This window comes from Cibotium barometz, chromosome 46 (genome assembly GCF_041138505.1).
Source record: "Cibotium barometz isolate CiBa-2024 chromosome 46, ASM4113850v1, whole genome shotgun sequence".
NCBI lineage: Eukaryota > Viridiplantae > Streptophyta > Polypodiopsida > Cyatheales > Cibotiaceae > Cibotium > Cibotium barometz.
In genome coordinates this window covers 45,451,258-45,471,291 of record NC_141091.1, presented here as the reverse complement: position 1 = coordinate 45,471,291, position 20,034 = coordinate 45,451,258, and the positions used below count along the sequence as shown (strand labels likewise).

At 39.7% G+C, this 20,034-nt stretch overlaps 1 protein-coding gene, 1 long non-coding RNA gene and 1 pseudogene across 3 annotated transcripts; all 3 read right to left on the bottom strand.

Annotated features, from left to right (window-relative positions):
- Positions 1–1,067: 1,067 nt before the first annotated feature.
- LOC147612272 (GDSL esterase/lipase At3g48460-like) lies at positions 1,068–14,114 on the bottom strand. 2 transcript variants are annotated; one of them, XM_086784298.1, is made up of 2 exons: positions 13,701–14,114; positions 1,068–1,401 (listed from the first exon to the last, which is right to left on the bottom strand). In XM_086784298.1, the coding sequence occupies exons 1-2, from the start codon at positions 13,936–13,938 to the stop codon at positions 1,127–1,129; spliced, it is 513 nt and encodes a 170-aa protein (XP_086640424.1). In that variant the 5' UTR covers positions 13,939–14,114; the 3' UTR covers positions 1,068–1,126. The 2 variants fall into 2 exon arrangements, with proteins under 2 accessions (XP_086640424.1, XP_086640422.1); XM_086784296.1 differs by lacking the exon at positions 1,068–1,401 and adding an exon at positions 12,622–12,948.
- On the bottom strand, positions 9,910–10,593 carry LOC147612273 (uncharacterized; annotated as a pseudogene).
- Positions 14,115–14,124: 10 nt separating the features above from the next.
- Positions 14,125–15,234, bottom strand: LOC147612271 (uncharacterized). Its single transcript, XR_015263707.1, has 3 exons — positions 14,855–15,234; positions 14,510–14,714; positions 14,125–14,331 (listed from the first exon to the last, which is right to left on the bottom strand). It is a non-coding gene; the product is annotated as an uncharacterized LOC147612271 (long non-coding RNA).
- Positions 15,235–20,034: the final 4,800 nt, after the last annotated feature.

The following is a 20,034-nucleotide window of genomic DNA, read 5'->3' as shown; positions in this document are numbered from 1 at the left end:
CTAACTAGCAAAGACCCTTGCATTCTTCACTCCCGTGCAATGCTCAAGTGTTACCAAATAATCAATGAATATTTATTGTGCTACCTAACAGTGCTTCACATGTAAGAAATGTTTTGCACAAAAGTGGTATTTTTTATAGGGTGATATTCGTAAGTATAGCACATCTAACTCTACCCTACTCATGCCAAATCCCAAGAAATAATGATTATTATTTACACCTCATTGGTCATGTCAAGACCACTTCTTCAAGTAACATGTTTACTTCTCATGTTTGTTATAAGATCATTTAGGTCTGAAAATTTTGCAGTTATATATGCATCTTTTTATTTCAAATAATAAATCTAAAAAGTTTATGAAGCACCTTATATAAATTCATAAGATTATAGCTAGAAGAATAAACCCTTCTAAATCTTGTGGTAAATGACAAACTTCTATTTGTGCATTTTTCTCTGAACTTGAAAATCTTTGTATATTTAGAGAGATTTTCAAGAAGAATAAACTCTTCTAAATCTCGTGGTAAATGACAAACTTCTATTTGTGCGTTTATCTCTTAACTTGAAAATCTTTGTATATACACATTGTCAAATAAAGTGACAATTTTATTATTGAAAACTAGAACTGCTTATTGGTGCACTATAATAGAAGTTGGATCCTACATTATATTTAGCATTTAGTATAATTCTATTTTTAAGATTAAACTAAATTAGATAGTTGGTGTAGATAAAGGAATGCATCTTACAAAGAATACATAATTGATTTTGCAAGATAAACTTTATAATACGAGTCACAACTTTTGGGCATTTATTATAAAAGCAAAGGAATAAAAAGTTGAAAAAATTATGTTCTCACACCATACCTCACAATCATGCTCTCTCAAGAAGTGACACTTTTATTATTAAAAAGTAGACCTAGTTATTGGTGCATCAATAGAAGTTGGACCTTACATTATATTTAACATTTATTATAATTCTATTTTTAAAATTAAACTAAATTAGATAGTTGATGTTAATAAGGGAATGCATCTTGCCAAAGAATACAATAATTGATTGCTAGATAAACTTTATAACAGGAGTCACAACTTTTGAGCATTTATTATAAAAGCAAAGGAATAACAAGTTTCAAAAAATTATGCTCTCACACCAAATGAAGCTCCCTCAAGAGATGTAGCACCACACCTTGAAAGTGCATTTGAAGGTGTGATGAATCTTCCTTCAATAAACATATTGACAATCTGTCGATACACATTGTCAGTGAAGTGAATTCCATCCCAAATCAAGAAAGTGTTGGGATCATCACATAAGACACTAACATGACTACATAAAGCCAAAGGATTATATCGATTCAATGCTGCCATTCCAAGGCTTGGTGCTCCACAACATGCATTTTCAATATCAATAAGTCCTGTAGCAAATGTCAACCGAATCCGTAAGTACTTAAAGGCCACACCTCTAAAAATTATTGTAGTAGTGTACGTTAAAATATTTACTCATTGGAGGATCTTATGACAAGATAGTCATATTATAGCCCCATCATTTTTAATCTTAATATGAGTAAAGATAATTAATTAATTATCTGCATATTCACTCAAACTTATTAATGAATTTTTTAAGGTGTGGTGCATATTCACTCAAACCTTAGACTTTATAATGTTACAAACCTTTTAAAGTCTATGGTGACAAAATTTATATTTTCTATTGCCAAAGTTAATTAATACATACCATATACCTTAGGGTGTGCCTCTCTCCCTACCTCTCCCCTCGAAGTGAAAAAGAATGAGCCCTCTTGCCTTTTTAAAGAAAATAGTGAGCCCAAAAAAAAGAAAGATTATGGAGGACATCATGAGCCCAAAAAAAGAAACATTATGGAGGACATCAACCTTTAAAAATAGAAAGTAATAGAGGCTAACATAGATAGAAAGAAAGCAAAAATAGAAAGCATGTGGACCCAACACCATTTCCACTTTTGAGCTTTAAAAAAACCTTAATAAACATAATAAAATTTTGGTGTATTAAACCCAAGGTTTGTACACACCAACTAACTGCAAAAGAAGAGAAAACATGGAAAAAGAAAGATCTTTTTCATTGCAGCTTCTTGCTCACACAAAAACTTTCATCGTTGAATACTCATAAAAATAACATAATGTAGGTGAAAAACTTCCATCATCCATGAATACTCGTACAAAAAACATAATGTAGGTGAAAACCTAAGGTAGGTGAAGGGTGGCCCCACTAACATGGGCTGAACAGAGATGGGCTAACATTGCCTACGAAAAAGGGCACATGAATGTAAAGGGAAACTTGTCACCTCGCCATCACATATTCTCAGCCATGACATTAATACTTCATAAATAGTGTAGAAGGGACTCCTGGTCAGATAACAAGGGAGATACGGGGAAATCATGAAAACATGAAGCAATTATGGTTGCCCTTGGAAAGGGTGCACATCACGGCAACGACTGAATGCCTCTCTATCAAACGCCTAGTTCCCAAATTAGCTTTCGAAAAACTACCCTACACGCTTAACTCTCTTCCTACTAAACCTTGTTTGTTTCCGCACCTCTTCCAAGCAACCCCATCATTCCTAAGGAAGAAGGTATGGTGCTTGAGTTTAAGCCCCTGTCATCTAGGGTGTACAAAGAGGTCGATAAGAATGCACAAAGGCTGGGGAAAATGGGACTCAAAGAGTTCGTGGAGCTGCCCCTAGGAGGAGCTCCAACATAACTATAAGGTAGTAAATCAGCTAGAACAATTGTAGAAAACCAATACCATCACGCTTCCATCGCGAAAGAAGAGGATTTTCAATCCCCTCTATGTGGTTGAGGTATTCAAGCTACCAGTGGAAGGAGAGGGCGAGATCAAGGTAGCAGATAAAGAAGACCTTGTAAAGGAATTTGTCCCTCTAGAAGTTAAGGCCAAAGAATTCAAGACCACAGGAGATCTTGACAAGGAGATCTTGACAAGGATCGACAAAAGCGTATACACTTCATGGTGGAGATGATCAATCTCACCCACAAGCCATATTGCATGTCAAGAAAGGCATATGGATTGGTGAAAGTAGCAGAAGCAGCAACAAAGGTGGTATGGGCAGAGGTGTTGTATAATAACATCAAGGACCAGATTGGTAAGGTCAGCCGCCCGAACACCAAGACGAATATTGGCCCCTATATAACAACATTTTTTAAAGCACATATAGGAGCTGGGAAAGAGGAGAAGAGTAATAAGGAGAAGATAGGCCACAAAAAGGATATAGAGCCATAAGAATCTGCTGCAAAGCCCAAGGCAGAGGAGACTTCAGGACAAACAAAGGCTAGAAAGAAGAGGGCATTTGAGTTTGGAGAAAAGAAGAAGGCGAAGAAAAGAAAGATAGGAGCAGAGGAGAAGAGTAGCAAAGAACTCAAGGAGGACTTTTCTGGCATCGAGAAGTCTATCCTCTCATAGAAGCTCAATAAATAACAATAGGAAGGCCCCTCAACATAGTGCCTACACACACAACATGAAACTGCCACCACAATACACCAGCACTTTGGGACAAGAACAGAAGGGGACTGTGATCATCAAACCCATCCACCTCAAGCAACCATAGGCCGAGCCCTCTGAGCCCTATCTTGTAATTTTTTCAAAAACCATTGAAGCAGGTTGGGTACAAGGGAGTCTCAACTACCTTCAAAGGTGTATGATGGATGGAGCGAAGGGGATAGCAATGCTATAGACAGAGGCTAGGGAAAAGGAGGCCACCATCCAAGAACTGAGAAATCAACACGAGAACCACTCTAAGAGGAGCTAAGAAGAAGAAGAAGAGTGGGGGCAGGCCGTATGGAGGAGATGCAAAGGTAGTTGACAAGGCTCCATAAGGCAAATGAAGAAACAAGAGAAGAAATGGCAATGATGAGAGAAGCCCTAGTCTGGACAGAAGAGTTAAACAAGTAGCTACAAGATGAGGTGGATAGGACCATTGTCAGCCAAGCAAGTGCTGAAGGCCAGATCAACATGATAAAAGAAGAGCACTCAAAGATTATAAGAGAAGTATAGGCCAGGGCAGACAAGTAAAAAGTGGATCTGGTCAAGGTGGAAGCCTGGCTAACAGTTCTAGATGTTGAAGAATTCCCAAAAGTCTACAAGCTTGAGGCCAATGGGAGAGCCATTCAATAGAGGACCTAAAGGAGGTGTGGGGAAAATAATTGAGGAAGTTGACAGTGGAAATGTAAGCCCCCACACCTACTTGCAAGCAAATATCTCCCCTCTAGACTCAAAGATAGGAATCCAGATGGAGGGTCTAGAAATACGGACACTGCAAATCCAACAAGAACGCACCTGACACGAGCAGTAGGCAGCACTGCTGGACATAGCCAAAGGGGCACGAAGGCAAGACATAGCAGAGAAGAGGCCACTAAAGAAAAGGATATGTAGGCACAAATTAAGCAGCTAAATGCAGAGGTAGAGGCCTAGAAAAGCGTTTCACACTTTTAAAGGGTGATGGCAAGAAACATGCTGAGCAGTCGGAGGGGAAGGGGAAGGAGCTAGTAATCTACAAAGGGTTGTCAATGGACATAATCCCCAATGATGAGCTACAAGAGCATGCTTGGGCGGCAACTAAGAAGCTAGAGGAAAGGGCTAGCAAAGCTGCCCTGAGGGCTTAGATTGAAGAATATAAAGGTTTATTGGAAGAATATAAGGATCAGCAAAGGTAGGATGGAGAAATAATCAAAGCTCTAAAAAATACGGAAGCAGGAACAATAGCAACCAAGGTGACAAGAGCAAAAGGGGGCAGACTGATGGTCAATGAGCTGAATGTCACTCTGGAAATAATTCATGCCGATATAAAGAAGAGACATGAGAAGATGGATGATTTGAGAAAGATGTTGCAGAAGAGTTAAAGTCATCCAAGGCTGAGCTCAGGAGGAAAAGACAAGAGAAGGTGGAAGCCATGAGGAAAGCTCATGCTGTGGAAATGCGGAACAAAGAGAAAATCATTAAGAACTTCCAGTGATGGGCGAAAAGGGACAAGGTAGAAAAAGAAGAGGTGTAGCAAAAGCTCCAGAAAGAGAAGGGGCAAAGAAGCACATGAATTTGCAAAGAGACGGCTCTCAAACATATGAGGAGTTTAATCCAAGCTGCTCAACAAACGGGAGCAGTAAAACCGTCCAACTAGAATGATATCACAAATTTGATGAACTAGTTGGAAAAGATTGTAGTGGAGAAACAAGGCCAGCATAGCTCATAGTAGGCGAGAGAGACATCATACAGAGTAAGACCCTCATCCAAGTCCCAAGTTGTATGGGGAAGCAGTGGTATCTCATGACTCGTGGACCTAGGTGAGGAGGCAAGAACTCACACACAGAGCAAGACTGCTAGTGCCCCTCACCAAAAGAGTCTCCTGGCAAAAAAATAAAGGACAAGACCCATTTTGGAACCAATAGTAGGCAAACCACCTTTTGGGTGGAAATGGAGTCAAGGGGGAACGAGAAGGTCAAGAGAGCTAGAGCAAACTATTTTTGAGGATGCGGTCATTGCCCTAGAGAAGACTGAGCCGCATGCCTTTGTAGTAGGAAGGGATATTGATGCAATGGACAGAGCAAGAAAGAAGTTCCTATATGCTAAGCCCATCAAAGTGCAGTTCCATTAGGTAGATGAGAAGACTGGGCTTGGGCATGCATGGGTGAGCAACAAGAAGAGGGCTTATGAGCCCATGTATGCTCAAGATAAGCCAATAAGGTTTGTCTCTGGGGGCCTTGCCATGGAGGCAAGACTGGATGAAGGGGGCTAGAATAGGCCATAGGTTCAGACTCGAATTTCGGAGATGATTTTTTTGAAACTTAAGCAGTCCGGAGAGCAACAACAAGGAATCATGTGGGTTTCTCTACTGGTGCAATGTGCATCGTGATTACCAAGTGTTGGGGATCATCCAACCATTGGGGCGACGGTCGGTGCCCACCCTTGCCCCGCTAGTTTCGCCGCCTAGTATATCCGTTAGCCCCAACAAGTTTCTTGTAACAACCTTGTAACTAAATCTTGCCAACAAGTAGTACCTGGGAAGATGTAAAAGGGAAAAGGGAAACTATCCAAGACACGTGAGAGAGAAGGGGGTACAGAGTGTGATACGTGGTCTCTATTACATTATACTTGGTGCTAGGCTTACACTCTGATGATACAGTGATACATTGGTTGTGGTGTAACTCTCCATTCTCTGTACTGTGCAATTATATTTGATTACTAGATTGTGTTAGTACTTTATGTCTGGCTATGTCTTCTAACTAGAATCTGGGTCCAATGTCATTCTTGTCTGGATGTGACTCCTATCTAGAAATAGAATCCGAAGCCATGTCAGGAATCTCATCAGATGCAGGAGCTAACCTCTGCGGGCGACTAACTCCCTTAGCTTAGGCAGATTGGTGGCGTAATCCAAGTCTAGTGTTGGCTTATCGTGTTGGGCACAATTTCATTAGTCACGTCTCCCTCGAAGCCAACTAGGTGGTCTGGAACCACATAAGTGTCGAGTCTCGGTCGGACACCAACAAGGGGACCCTTGGGCAGTATGTGAGTTCAGGGGTAGTAGCCCCATGGACCTGCTCGCAAAGATTAACCTACATCAGAAGCTATATGATAATGATGCCCTATCCAAACCGCTATTTTTTGCATAAGGGACCCCTTAGGCACTATGTGAAAAAATAGCAAGTAGCAGCAAACCGTCTCGCCCATCGGATGTTTGATGGTGGTGAAACTTTGAGAGTGTAGGGGTAGCATTTCCATGGACCCACTTGCAAAGTTTTACCCACATTGGATGTCGTACGGTAATTATGTCCCACCCAAAACCACTACTTTCTACATATGGGACCCTATGGGCACTATGCAAAAAATAGCAGGTGGCAACACACCGTCATGCCCAGGGTGGTGGTGAAACTTTGCAAGTAGATAGGTAGCATCCACCCCATGGACTTTCTTGTAAAGTTTCACCCGCACACTAGACCTCTTATGATAATGATGCTCTATCCAAACCCAATATTTTTTGCATAGGAGACCCCTTCAGCACTATGCAAAAAAATAGGGGGTGGCAATACCCCCGTGCCACCCCCGATGGTGGTGAAACTTTGTGATTAGAGGGGTAGCACCCCATGGACTAGCTTGCAAAGTTTCACCCGCATTGGACGCCGTACGATATTGATGCCCCACCCAAGCTCGCTATTTTTTGCATAGGGGACCCCTTGGGCACTATGCAAAATAAATAGTGGGTGGTAGCAGACCATCCCGCCCATCCGGTATCTGATGGTGGTGAAACTTTGCAAGTAGAGGGGTAGAAGTATCATGGATCCACTCACAAAGTTTCACCTGCATCGGATGAGGTATGATAATGATGACCCACCCAAATCTGCTATTTTTTACACAGGGGAAACCTATGTGAAAAAATAGTGGGTGGCAATGGTGGTGAAACTTTTCAAGTGGAGGGGTAGCAACCTCATGGACCCACTCGCAAATTTTCACCCACATCGGACACTGTATGATAATGATGCCCCACCAAAACCCGTTATTTTTTGCATAGGGGGCCCCTTGGGCACTATGCAGAAAAATAACAGGTGTGGTAGCACACTGTCCCGCCCATCCGGCATATGATGGTGGTGAAACTTTGCAAGTAGAGGGATAGCAGCCCATGGACCTACTCGTAAAGTGTCACCCACGTCAAACACTGTATGATAATGATGTCCCTCCCAAATCCGCTATTTTTTGCATAGGGGACTCCCTAGGCGCAGTATGTAAAAAATAGCGGGTGGCAACACATCGTCCTGCCCATCCGATGTCTGATGGTCGTGAAACTTTGTGAGTAGCTCCATGGACCTGCTCTCAAAGTTTCACATGCATCAAATGCCTTATGATAAAGATATCCTACCTAAACTCGCTATTTTTTGCATAGGGGACCCCTTGGGCACTATGCAAAAAAATAGCAGGTGGCAGCACATAGTCTCACCCATCCGGTATCTGATGGTGGTGAAACTTTGCAAGTAGAGGGGTAGCAACCCCATGGACCCTCTCACAAAGTTTCACCCACGTTGAACCTCGTAACGATAATGATGCCCCACCCAAACCCACTATTTTTTGCATAGGGGACCCCTTGGGCACTATGCAAAAAAATAGTGGGTGGTAGCACACCGCGCCCCACCCATCCAACGTCCGATGGTTATGAAAATTTACAAGTAGAGGGGTAGGATCCCCATGGAAACACTTGCAAAGGTTCACCCATATTCGAACGTCATACAATAAATATGCCCCACCTAAACCCCGCTATTTTTTTGCATAGGGGACCCCTTAGGCACTATGCAAAACATTAGCGTGGTTGGCAACACACTGTCCCACCCATGGTGGTGAAACTTTGCGAGTAGAGAGGTAGCAGTCCCATGCACCCGCTCGCAAAGTTTCACTCGCATTAGACACCATATGATAATGATGCCCCACCCAAACCCGTTATTTTTTGCATAAGAAACCTCGGGCACTATGCGAAATAATAGTAGGTGGTAGCACACCGTTCCTCGCTGTATGATAATGATGCCCCACCCAAACTTGTTGTTTTTTGCATTGGGGACTCCTTAGGTACTATGCAAAAAATAGTAGGTGGCAACACACAATCGCGCCCATACGACGTTCGATGGTGGTGAAACTTTGTGATGAGTAGAGGGGTAGTATACCCCATGGACCCACTCACTCGCAAAGTTTCACCCCAAACCATTATAGAAAGATACAAAATATATGGGCACAACTATAAAACCAACTCATAATATATATGGGTAGAACATAAAAAAACTAAGAGAAAGATACAAAATGAAGGGCAGTAGATACAAAAATTAAGAGGGATAATGATACAATATCAATCCACATACTCTCTAGCTCTGAGGGTCTCCAAGATGCTCACATGCTCGTGCTGGGCTAAGGTCCATGGTGGGGTGCCTCCGTTCTTGTTGTTAACTCACTAAGGCGTGAGTTTCACAGAAAGAACTAGATGAGAGTATATAATCACCTCCTTTCTCGACTCATACTACACAAACTCAATGCTTCCCTTGTGCATTTGACCCTATGCATAGTAGTGACCTGCACTATCATGTTGTGGGCATCAAATGAGAATCCATAATCATCAAACACATCACACTCAAGGGTGCACTTGGGCCTAGTGCACCTCAAAATGTAGTAGTCCATCCCCTCCTCATTGCCCTCCTCATCAGCAACAATGACTACAAAAAACATCACCCACAATCAAAATATTTGTCAAAGAATCATGATTTGTCCCCTCAAGTAGTGTGAGAGGATCAAAAGTGTTGGGCGGTAATGCTCCTCGTTCTAGCCTCAACACTTGCTGCAACAACCAAGGATCACTCGACTCTCCCATCTCGCATAGTGAGTAGTCACCATCGATGCATGGCCCACAAAATCATGAACGATGCCATGTGAAGATGGTGGGGATGTGCGCCTAATGGAGTGTAGCCTAAGTGTGCCATCCACTCTCACACAATCTAGAGAAGCACCATCAAGGACACTACTATTCAACACACTAAAAGGACCTCGGGTCATCATAGGATGTGTTCCTAATGGAGTGTAGCCTAAGTGTGCCATCCACTATCGCACAATCTAGAGAATCACCATCAAGGACACTACTATCAACACAACAAAAGAACCTCCTGACAATCCTCACATCTCGTTGAGGGAAGGAAGAGGCAACACTAGTGGTCAAATGTGCATTGCACCAATCCACTACATGTTGTGCATCTTGAAAGCACTCACTATCATGGCGGCGAAGCTGGTGACGTCTAAGGTTGCATTTGACACACACGTACTTGCACCATTGTGCTCTCCCTTTCCATGCCCTATCTCGAAGAAGCTCCAAATCACCTAGTAGCCTATCATGCCCTGCCTCGAAGAAGCTCCAAATCACCTAGTAGCCTATCATGCGATGCCAAGAATATACCCAATAAAATTGAGGAGAAATCTTCAACTGCGCCCCACATCCATCAGATCATATCCACGGCCCTATCCATGTGACTCCATGCACTCTCAAAAAGTCATCATGATGATGGAAGCAATGCTGCACAAACTCGACACTGTGAGAGCGATCATCACTAATGTAAAAATGATAACTTGCTCCTCTAGGGTGCTCACTATGCCATCTACTACCGCCTCTGCATGCCGATAACTAATATGCACCATGATGGCCACCTATTCAAGTACACAAGAATGGGAAATTGTTAGATTCATAGACACCATCAATATAAAAAATATCTTGAAGACCTTAAATTGAAAATGAGGCAATGTCTCAGGCAATACATGCTCAGAAAGTAGTACTCTTCCTGAATCTTCTACTGTGGTGCGAATGTGATTCTCTACGAAAAGTCAAGCACAGAGACAACTACACCAATAGGAAATTGTTGCTACATGCTGGCACGAAACTGACGGTCCTGCTGCTTGGCACTGTGAGCATGATGTATGTAGGCATAGATGGAAACTGTAAATGTTCTCATGAACTTGCCACATGCCGAATGGTGCTCCACAAGAGCTATAATCTCCTCAATTGTCCATGTGTCACATACTCATACTGTCGCCATGTCACCACCTCAGCCATCGAGGAATCCTCCTTGCACAAGTGAAGCATGGCCAAACTACCACACGAGGTACAAGTCCCCATGACACAAGCCATCCAATGGTAGACGACATCCTCTTCCCGCATGCATAATAGCAAGTGATTAAAATCCCTCGGGCTACAAAGCACCACCCCTCGATGGCCTAACAAGCCACGAAAGACATCATACAAAAGCTGAAATCCAACATGGTACCTACGAAAGACATCATACAAAAGTTTAAATCCAACGTGGTACGTACAAAGACATGTGTCATATTGCCTCGAGTAGCGCACAAACCAGGGCTTCCAAGCCTGGATGATGGTGACCTCAGGGTGTGCAGACCTGAAATCAAAGTACAATTCTATCTATCATCTCAAGAAAGCAAGCCCCATGCACTATGTACTTCCCACACGAGACAAACCCTATGTTGAAATGCCTTCTTGTACTCTCGTGATGCATGACAATTTTCCTCCCAAAATTTGTCTATGACTGCCCTCATCTCAAGGTCCAATAAATGACTGCATCTATTTTCAGTCTACCTTTGAGTTGTGAAGATGCCTATTTTCAGGCTACCTTCAGGGCACCCAACTATAAAAAGTGGTGCCCCTTATCTTGCAACCACACTAGGCTTACAACTTGTCATACCATACTTAGATAATATGTTGAAGCCACACTGCCTTTGTAACAATAAGATGTCATGAGGTTATGTCACCTTGTTTGGATTGTGTGGTGTGTAGAGTGGTGTTTCTTTCTCTCTTCTTCTTCTCCCTCTCCTTCCCCATCATCTTCCCCCCATTCTCTCACACTCACGTTAGCATTAATGTTGAGATTAGGCTTTTTGTATTTCTCTCCCTCTTTGCTCACTATCAAAGTGTTGCGCTCCCTTGTGAGCACACCAAGGGAGGCAAGGTTAAGGAACACAGCTTCTCCACAAGCGAGGGTTACTCTACAATGAATGGCTAGCAAAGACCCTTGCATTCTTCACTCCCGTGCAATGCTCAAGTGTTGCCAAATAATCAATGAATATTTATTGTGCTACCTAACAGTGCTTCACATGTAAGAAATGTTTTGCACAAAAGTGGTATTTTTTATAGGGTGATATTAGTAAGTATAGCACATCTAACTCTACCCTACTCATGCCAAATCCCAAGAAATAATGATTATTATTTACACCTCATTGGTCATGTTAAGACCACTTTTTCAAGTAACATGTTTACTTCTCATGTTTGTTATAAGATCATTTAGGTCTGAAAATTTTGCAGTTATATATGCATCTTTTTATTTCAAATAATAAATCTAAAAAGTTTGTGAAGCACCTTATATAAATTCATAAGATTATAGCTAGAAGAATAAACCCTTCTAAATCTTGTGGTAAATGACAAACTTCTATTTGTGCATTTTTCTTTGAACTTGAAAATCTTTGTATATATAGAGAGATTTTCAAGAAGAATAAACTCTTCTAAATCTCGTGCGGTAAATGACAAACTTCTTTTTGTGCATTTATCTCTTAACTTGAAAATCTTTGTATATACACATTGTCAAATAAAGTGACAATTTTATTATTGAAAACTAGAACTGCTTATTGGTGCATTATAATAGAAGTTGGATCCTACACTATATTTAACATTTACTATAATTCTATTTTTAAGATTAAACTAAATTAGATAGTTGGTGTAGATAAAGGAATGCATCTTACAAAGAATACAATAATTGATTGCAAGATAAAATTTATAATACGAGTCACAACTTTTCGGCATTTATTATAAAAGCAAAGGAATAAAAAGTTGAAAAAATTATGTTCTCACACCATACCTCACAATCATGCTCTCTCAAGAAGTGACACTTTTATTATTAAAAAGTAGACCTAGTTATTGGTGCATCAATAGAAGTTGGACCTTACATTATATTTAACATTTATTATAATTCTATTTTTAAAATTAAACTAAATTAGATAGTTGATGTTAATAAGGGAATGCATCTTGCCAAAGAATACAATAATTGATTCCTAGATAAACTTTATAATAGGAGTCACAACTTTTGAGCATTTATTATAAAAGCAAAGGAATAACAAGTTTCAAAAAATTATGCTCTCACACCAAATGAAGCTCCCTCAAGAGATGTAGCACCACACCTTGAAAGTGCATTTGAAGGTGTGATGAATCTTCCTTCAATAAACATATTGACAATCTGTGGATACACATTGTCAGTGAAGTGAATTCCATCCCAAATCAAGAAAGTGTTGGGATCATCACATAAGACACTAACATGACTACATAAAGCCAAAGGATTATATCGATTCAATGCTGCCATTCCAAGGCTTGGTGCTCCACAACATGTATTTTCAATATCAATAAGTCCTGTAGCAAATGTCAACCGAATCCGTAAGTACTTAAAGGCCACACCTCTAAAAATTATTGTAATAGTGTACGTTAAAATATTTACTCATTGGAGGATCTTATGACAAGATATTCATATTATAGCCCCATCATTTTTAATCTTAATATGAGTAAAGATAATTAATTAATTATTTATATATTCACTCAAACTTATTAATGAATTTTTTAAGGTGTGGTGCATATTCACTCAAACCTTAGACTTTATAATGTTACAAACCTTTTAAAGTCTATGGTGATAAAATTTACATTTTCTATTGCCAAAGTTAATTAATACATACCATATACCTTAGGGTGTGCCTCTCTCCCTACCTCCCCCCTCGAAGTGAAAAAGAATGAGCCCTCTTGCCTTTTTAAAGAAAATAGTGAGCCCAAAAAAAAGAAAGATTATGGAGGACATCATGAGCCCAAAAAAAGAAACATTATGGAGGACATCAACCTTTAAAAATAGAAAGTAATAGAAGCTAACATAGATAGAAAGAAAGCAAAAATAGAAAGCATGTGGACCCAACACCATTTCCACTTTTGAGCTTTAAAAAAACCTTAATAAACATAATAAAATTTTGGTGTGTTAAACCCAAGGTTTGTACACACCAACTAATTAGTTAACCACAAAAAAGCATTTTGGGTACATATATTCTGAGTAAAGATAATTTTAAGCGGTTATGTGTTTTGCAAATTAATTCAATCTAGGGGGTAGTGAGCAAGAATTATACCATAGTTAACAGGGTTGGTCATGATCTCGTCGAAAGCCGAGTAGAGGTCCAAGAAGACGAAGGTCGCACTGGGTAAGAGGTGCTGCAGAGACTCACTCAAGCGCCCCAGAGAGTCAGTGTAGTTGCGGGAAACCTCATCCACCCACGCGAAACATCCCCTCTCGTCCAATGTTTGGCCGCGGCCCGCAAAATACTTCGTTATGGGACTGCATCCCATCAAGCCTATGCCGCTTATCATAAAATTACGCGCCCCCTTGTCGTACAGAAACTTCACCCATGCATATATCCAAGATCAAGATTAAGATTACGTTGGTTGAGCATCTTAAACCATAACTGCACTATGATTTTCATATAATTGCACTAATTAGAGTAGCACCCCCGCCGCCTCTAGTTTAGCTGCATCGCACTAGCAAATGCAGGCTTGATGCATGCATTCAGCTGAGATTAGTAAAGTGATAAAACCTTCACGGATAGTTTCGGCAACCTTGTCCACTACAAGGGGTAGCAAGTTCATGGTTTCTGCATATTCAAACCCGGATACGACAAAATTTTCAAGATCATTTCCACCGATTTCTATGAAGTAAGTAGCCTCTGATATAGCTGATGCATTGGGGATAGTGGTCACACCTCCCTGCAAACCTTCAAGTAATCAATTAAATAATCACGTAGCTCTAGCTGGTAACGATAATTAGCTATTAACACTTTTATGCCACATAATTTACAACCATATATATCAACGTATGTTCTGGCTTGGGATTAGCACTTGCAAATTATCCTATGGAGTTTCATAAGGGAGTGAAGATTAATACCTGATTCAATAAATTGCAAGGAGGTCTGATGCCATTGTAATTGAACGTCTAGTGTGTAGTTGGTGTAGGGGCGTAGCCCCAAGCTCTACAGAGAAGGTGTAATTGAGAGCTGTTGCACTGCCCACTGCGTAGTTTACACCGTAAGAGAAATCGGTCCCGACAAAGTTCAAGAAAGGTGGCAAGAAAGGGAGGCCCAGCGACTGCACTGCAGCACCAAATCACACACGGAAAATATACTTGTCAGAGAAGATCGCCTTGGCATCGAGTAGATTATTAACCCCTAATTGGATAATCTTTGTCCTCTTGCTCAAGATTATTATAATGCTTTGATAAGCATCTACTTGCCTATGCAATCGATGATTAGACGACCGTCTGAGAAGCGGTGTGCCGCATTCTTGAAGTAGGTGATTCCATAGGGAAGGAAAGCTGGTGAGAGCAGGGCAGGGTTCCATGTTCTCACGAGGTTGCCCGTATCCGAGAGAGAGTCCCCAAATGCAAACACAAAGGAGGGGCACGCATCAGCGGCGCTTTGTGTTGAGGCCGCTTGACATGAAAGCACCAACATTAGCACGATTTGGAACCCCCAATTAAAGCCCATAGTTGCGTAGTTACGCATGTTCGATGCTTGCCCTAAGGAAATCATGAGCCCCGATCCCCCTTGCCTCTCCTCAGAAAGGGAGAAAAAAAAACAGAGAAAATGCTGCGAATCCCTTGGTTGGGCATTGAATTGCCGACTCTGCAAGCATGTTGCGGCGAGATCGTTGCCAGCCATTTATGAACTCCACCCACACTGGCAGTGTCAGAAAAAAAAACCGTCCTTTAGTGTTAAAAAACCGGCTGCAATTTTAAAAAATCGACTATCGTTGAGGCTAGTCTTCAAATAACCGGTTACCAGTTTTTTTTTTCAATAAAGGCATTTTTATTATTGAAGAAAATCGAGACAAGTTACAAAAGTCTGGCTGACATCAATTAGTGGTAACCGGTTACCAGTTTTAGTTATAAAACCGGTTAGGTCCTTTAAATTTTGAAAGGACAACCGGTCGAGGAAAAATCTCCTTATTTTCACTGGTTAGAAAAAATGTTTTGCTTTTTGAGCCCGCGTTTGGAGTCTGTATAACATTGTCACAAAAAAAACCTTTTTTTAAACCAGTGCTGACTCCAACCCCTGAGCCCAGGCCTCGACAAAAACGTTTTTTCAAAATAAGGACAAAACTAATCGGTTTTCTAGGCATTTTATCTAAAGACTAGTACAATTGAATCGATTTTTGTAATAGCTTCATATATTTTTAGTCGGTTTTTCCAAATTTCAACCGGTAAAAATACATAGAAATGTCGTTTTTGTCGAGCCTTGGTGCTCATTGAAAAAACCTTTCCTCCCAATTTCAACCTGTTTTTTGGAAGACCCATCGGATTTCAAAGACTGCAAACGTTTCTAGCTGTTTTTTAAAGGCTACATTTTTAGTCGGTTTTCATAAGACAATTCAGGTAAAAGCTGTTGGAATATTAATGTTTAGTATGCTGAGGGGAGGAGAAAATGTGCACTAGGGAATAAGAAAGAAATTGAGTGGTTGTAAGGGGTCCAATATTTTGCTAGGGAATTGGAAGAGCCAATAGGAAAAAGGTCAAGTCCAAGTGGCACCAATGGGTGCAATCTACCTTGTAAGCAAAAAAGCTATATCTAGCATTTGGAATGAATGGAAACGTATTCCTTTTTTTGCACGAATCCCTCTTGTGCATTATCTTCTACATCTTCACTCACCACATGAATGCTATCCTCTCATTTCCTCCATAGGCTCTTCTCTCCTTGTAGCTCACCATAGCTGTGGGACTATAGTTTTATTAGCTTGTGACCTCCATCATGGCTGTCTGATCCCTATCCAAGCTACCTATAGCCTATACTTCCTTGTCATTCATGTACACAATGAGAGCGTGGTGTATATGCATGGATAAACTTAGCACCATAATACATGCATCAATAATTACAAATTGGCACCATAATATCTTTAATTGTAACCTCATCAAGGCTTCCTTTGCTACCTAACTAAGATAAGCTCCCTCTGTTGAGCCTTCTCTCACTGTCATGGCTTCATTGTCACCATCAGTATGACTAAACAAATTTCATCAGCTTAAAAGTAACATAAACAACTTAGAATATGGTCCTAGTAAGCTAGGCTTCTCAACTTGTATAACCATTAATATCCTTGCACTGAATAAAAACTACCTGCTATGTGATACCTTTAAATTTGGCCTTAGATTGGTTTGGGGACTCTTTTATTCAACATTATAAAGAAAGCAATACAAAGATTGAAAATAAAGAATACATACATAATATAGAAATAATATTACTACAAGGCACTCTACAAAACAGCTAGAGGTAAATGAAAATTCAAAAAATAGCATAGAGAATACTTCAAAAGTATAAAAAAGACAAGTTAAATCAAGAAGAAAACAAAGAGAACCACCATATTAGAAAAAATGAGAAAAAATCCATTCGCAAATTGGCCCATTTTTTGAGTTTTTTTAAGGTTTTTCTTCTTTTCCAACATGAAATTGGAAATAAGGCTACTCAATCTATAAAATTGTGTTTAAGAAAATATTCAAATCAACAATGTTTTTATAGAACTTGTCTCTTAGGCTAGTAAGAGGAACATTACCAAACAAGATTTGGTTTGAAACAAGCACTTGAAAAATCAAAGGCTAGTAAGAGGAACATTACCAAACAAGATTTGGTTTCAAACAAGCACTTGAAAAATCAAAGGTGAGATAAGAATAATAATAAGATGTTAAGAATGTCCCTACTAGGGCTATTCTACATCTACCATGCATGCCAGGTTATTGAATGACCCTAGGGCCATTCTACCACGTACACTCTTTCTTGAATGTAGCATAAAGGACATGGAATGGCTCTAGGGCCATTCTATATCCAATGTAGCAAAAGGGTGTGGAATGTCCCTAGGGCCACTCTACCATGCACATTGTTTTTCTTGTAAAGTGCAAGGGGTTCTAGAATGGCCATACGACCATTCTACCATGGGCCCTATGTTCTAGTGAAGCACAAGGTGTGTAGAATGGCCTGAGGGCCATTCTATAATGCTAGCAAACAAGACACGTAGAACATGATCATCACTCATCCAAAATGTTAGAATGTGTTCAAAGTTGTATATGGCCTCAAATGAGCACACAATTATAGAGAATCATGACAAACGTATAGTCCTTATGTATATGTATAAATCTCCATCAAACATTGTTGTGTGTCTTGACAAGTAAACATCCATTATATACTTTATCTCTCGATCTTGAACGGTGCTCAAAATGGTGTTACATGACTCTATACAATAATCTACATGGTTTTGTTTTATCTGAGTGTTATATTTACATTGAAAGTTTTGTAAACAACTCTTATATTGAAATCAAAGGAGTCCCCTTAGAGTAGGATTTACACCGACTTAGATTCCATTGCAATAAAATACCACAAAAAGTACACTAAAGTTTAAAAAAACTCTTGCCACAAAGGTTTAAGGTTGTCGGTGAACATAACTTACTTTAATAAACTCATTAAGAAACTTTTACAATCTTCTTATATTTGAATCAAACGAGCCCCCTTAGAGTAAGATGGACGCCGACATAAGATCCACTCCTTCAAAATGCCACAAAAATTACAATATAGTTTAGGACAACTCTTACCATAAATATTTCAGGTTCTTAAGAACATAAATTTAATACATTCATTAAGAGACTTTCTTCTTCTATTCAAATCAAAGGAGCCCCAGTAGGATGCACTCCAACTTATGATCCACTCCAACAAAATACGACAAAACAGACACTAAAGTTTAAGAGAATTTAAGCCATAAGGGTTTAAGATTGTCATGAACATCAACTTTAACGAATTATTAAGAGAGAAGATAAGATATCAGAAATAATATAACATAATGATTTGTCCCCTTTGGTTGGAAAACACCTTTCAAACACTATCAGAGTGTTTACGTCTATACATTTCTTTGGATGCACTTCTAAAATTTTAAGTACTATCTTGATTCAAAGTTCTTGATCCTATGCAAACCATTATAACTCCAATTCAGGAATTTTGGAAAAAATTCACGATTTTGGTACTATTCCTTTTGATCAATACATGGAAATTTTATAGTGTCTTCTGCACAAAGTTATGAGTGAGAGATGTTAAAAGATGTTGTTTCTTATGTTTTAAAATGGGGAGGAGAGTGATTCCTTTAGTGACTTGCATGGAACTTGATTCTATATGTGAGGGAGAGAAAGAGCTAGTGTATTGCAATAAAGTAGAGATAAAGATTTAAATTATTTTTTTTTGAAAGTAATGATATTTATTTTTAAAAATAATAATTAACTTCAATTATTAGAAATATTTAAATTTTTGTTTTTAAATTATTTTTTTACTATCCAAAATTGGAGAATATAAACCTTGTTTTCTATACCTATTTGACTTTTGATTGTGTTGTGTTGTCTGTGTGTATGTGTTTGTGTGTGTGAGAGAGAGAGAGAGAGGGGAAACCTATGGATTTTATATCTCCTCGAAAATTATTTGTGAGAAAAATAAATATTCAAAGAACTTGAGGCTCAAACTTAAAAATAATAACTAAGGCAATTTGGAACCCAAATAACCATAAACATCCAAAACTAGCCTTATAGTATCACACATAGTGGGCCAAACTTGGGTAGAAACTAAAGTATTTCACACTAAGCTACAAACACAAAGTACTTCACACTAAGCTACAAACAAAACAAAGGAGAATATATATGCATGAAGTCTTGTTTCATCACCTTTGCTAACCATATAGAAGTATATCAATTAGGAAGTGAATGGGGTCTTCTTGGGCCCTTTAATTTGCCCAAGCCTAATCAAGGTGATTAAAGAATAGCCAAATGGGGGGTTGCCATGTGGACTGAAATGTTGGGTTTGTAAGAGAGGTGTAAGAGTGGTCAAAGGGTGCACTTTTTCCCCCAAAAAGGGGGAGGCAATTTTACAATTCTCGGACCTCCATAACTTCTACATACAAGCTCCGATTTGAGCAGAGATTATAGATCTGTGATCTACGCATCAAGAGCTTTCCATAGATATGTTACATGATATGGTTTTGTTTGCTAGATTTTAAATTCCATTTTCCCTCCAAAATTCAAATTCGAATAAAGTAGCCGTTTTGAAGCTTCTAATTAGAAAATGTTTCTTCTTAAGAGAAAAGGTTTGACTCCTTAAATTGCCAAATAAAAGGGCCCAAGAAGCCTTCCATTGAGGTCCTAATTAAGTATGTAAAGTTTCCTTTGAAAACATCATAGAGAGTGCTTACTCCTCATGATCTCCTTCCTCACTATCATTGGCATAGGTATGACAACGAATGATCATGCCATAGATTTGCTCTCTAGTGCTCTTGATGATGCACTTGTTGACAAAGGCCTCCGGATGTGTGCTCTCTTGTTGCACTTCGCCGAGCTTTTGCTACTTTGCTGTTGTGACGACTGGATGGAGGAGTAAAGTTACTGTCTACTGCCCTTGA

What these genes read in the sequence shown, in the direction of transcription:
- LOC147612272 (XM_086784298.1), bottom strand. Translation starts at nt 13,938, where the DNA reads ATGATAAGCGGCATAGGCTTGATGGGATGCAGTCCCATAACGAAGTAT. An exon ending in GACCAACCCTGTTAACTATG is followed by an intron (nt 1,402 to 13,700) that starts GTATAATTCTTG and finishes CATTTGCTACAG; the next exon opens with GACTTATTGATATTGAAAAT.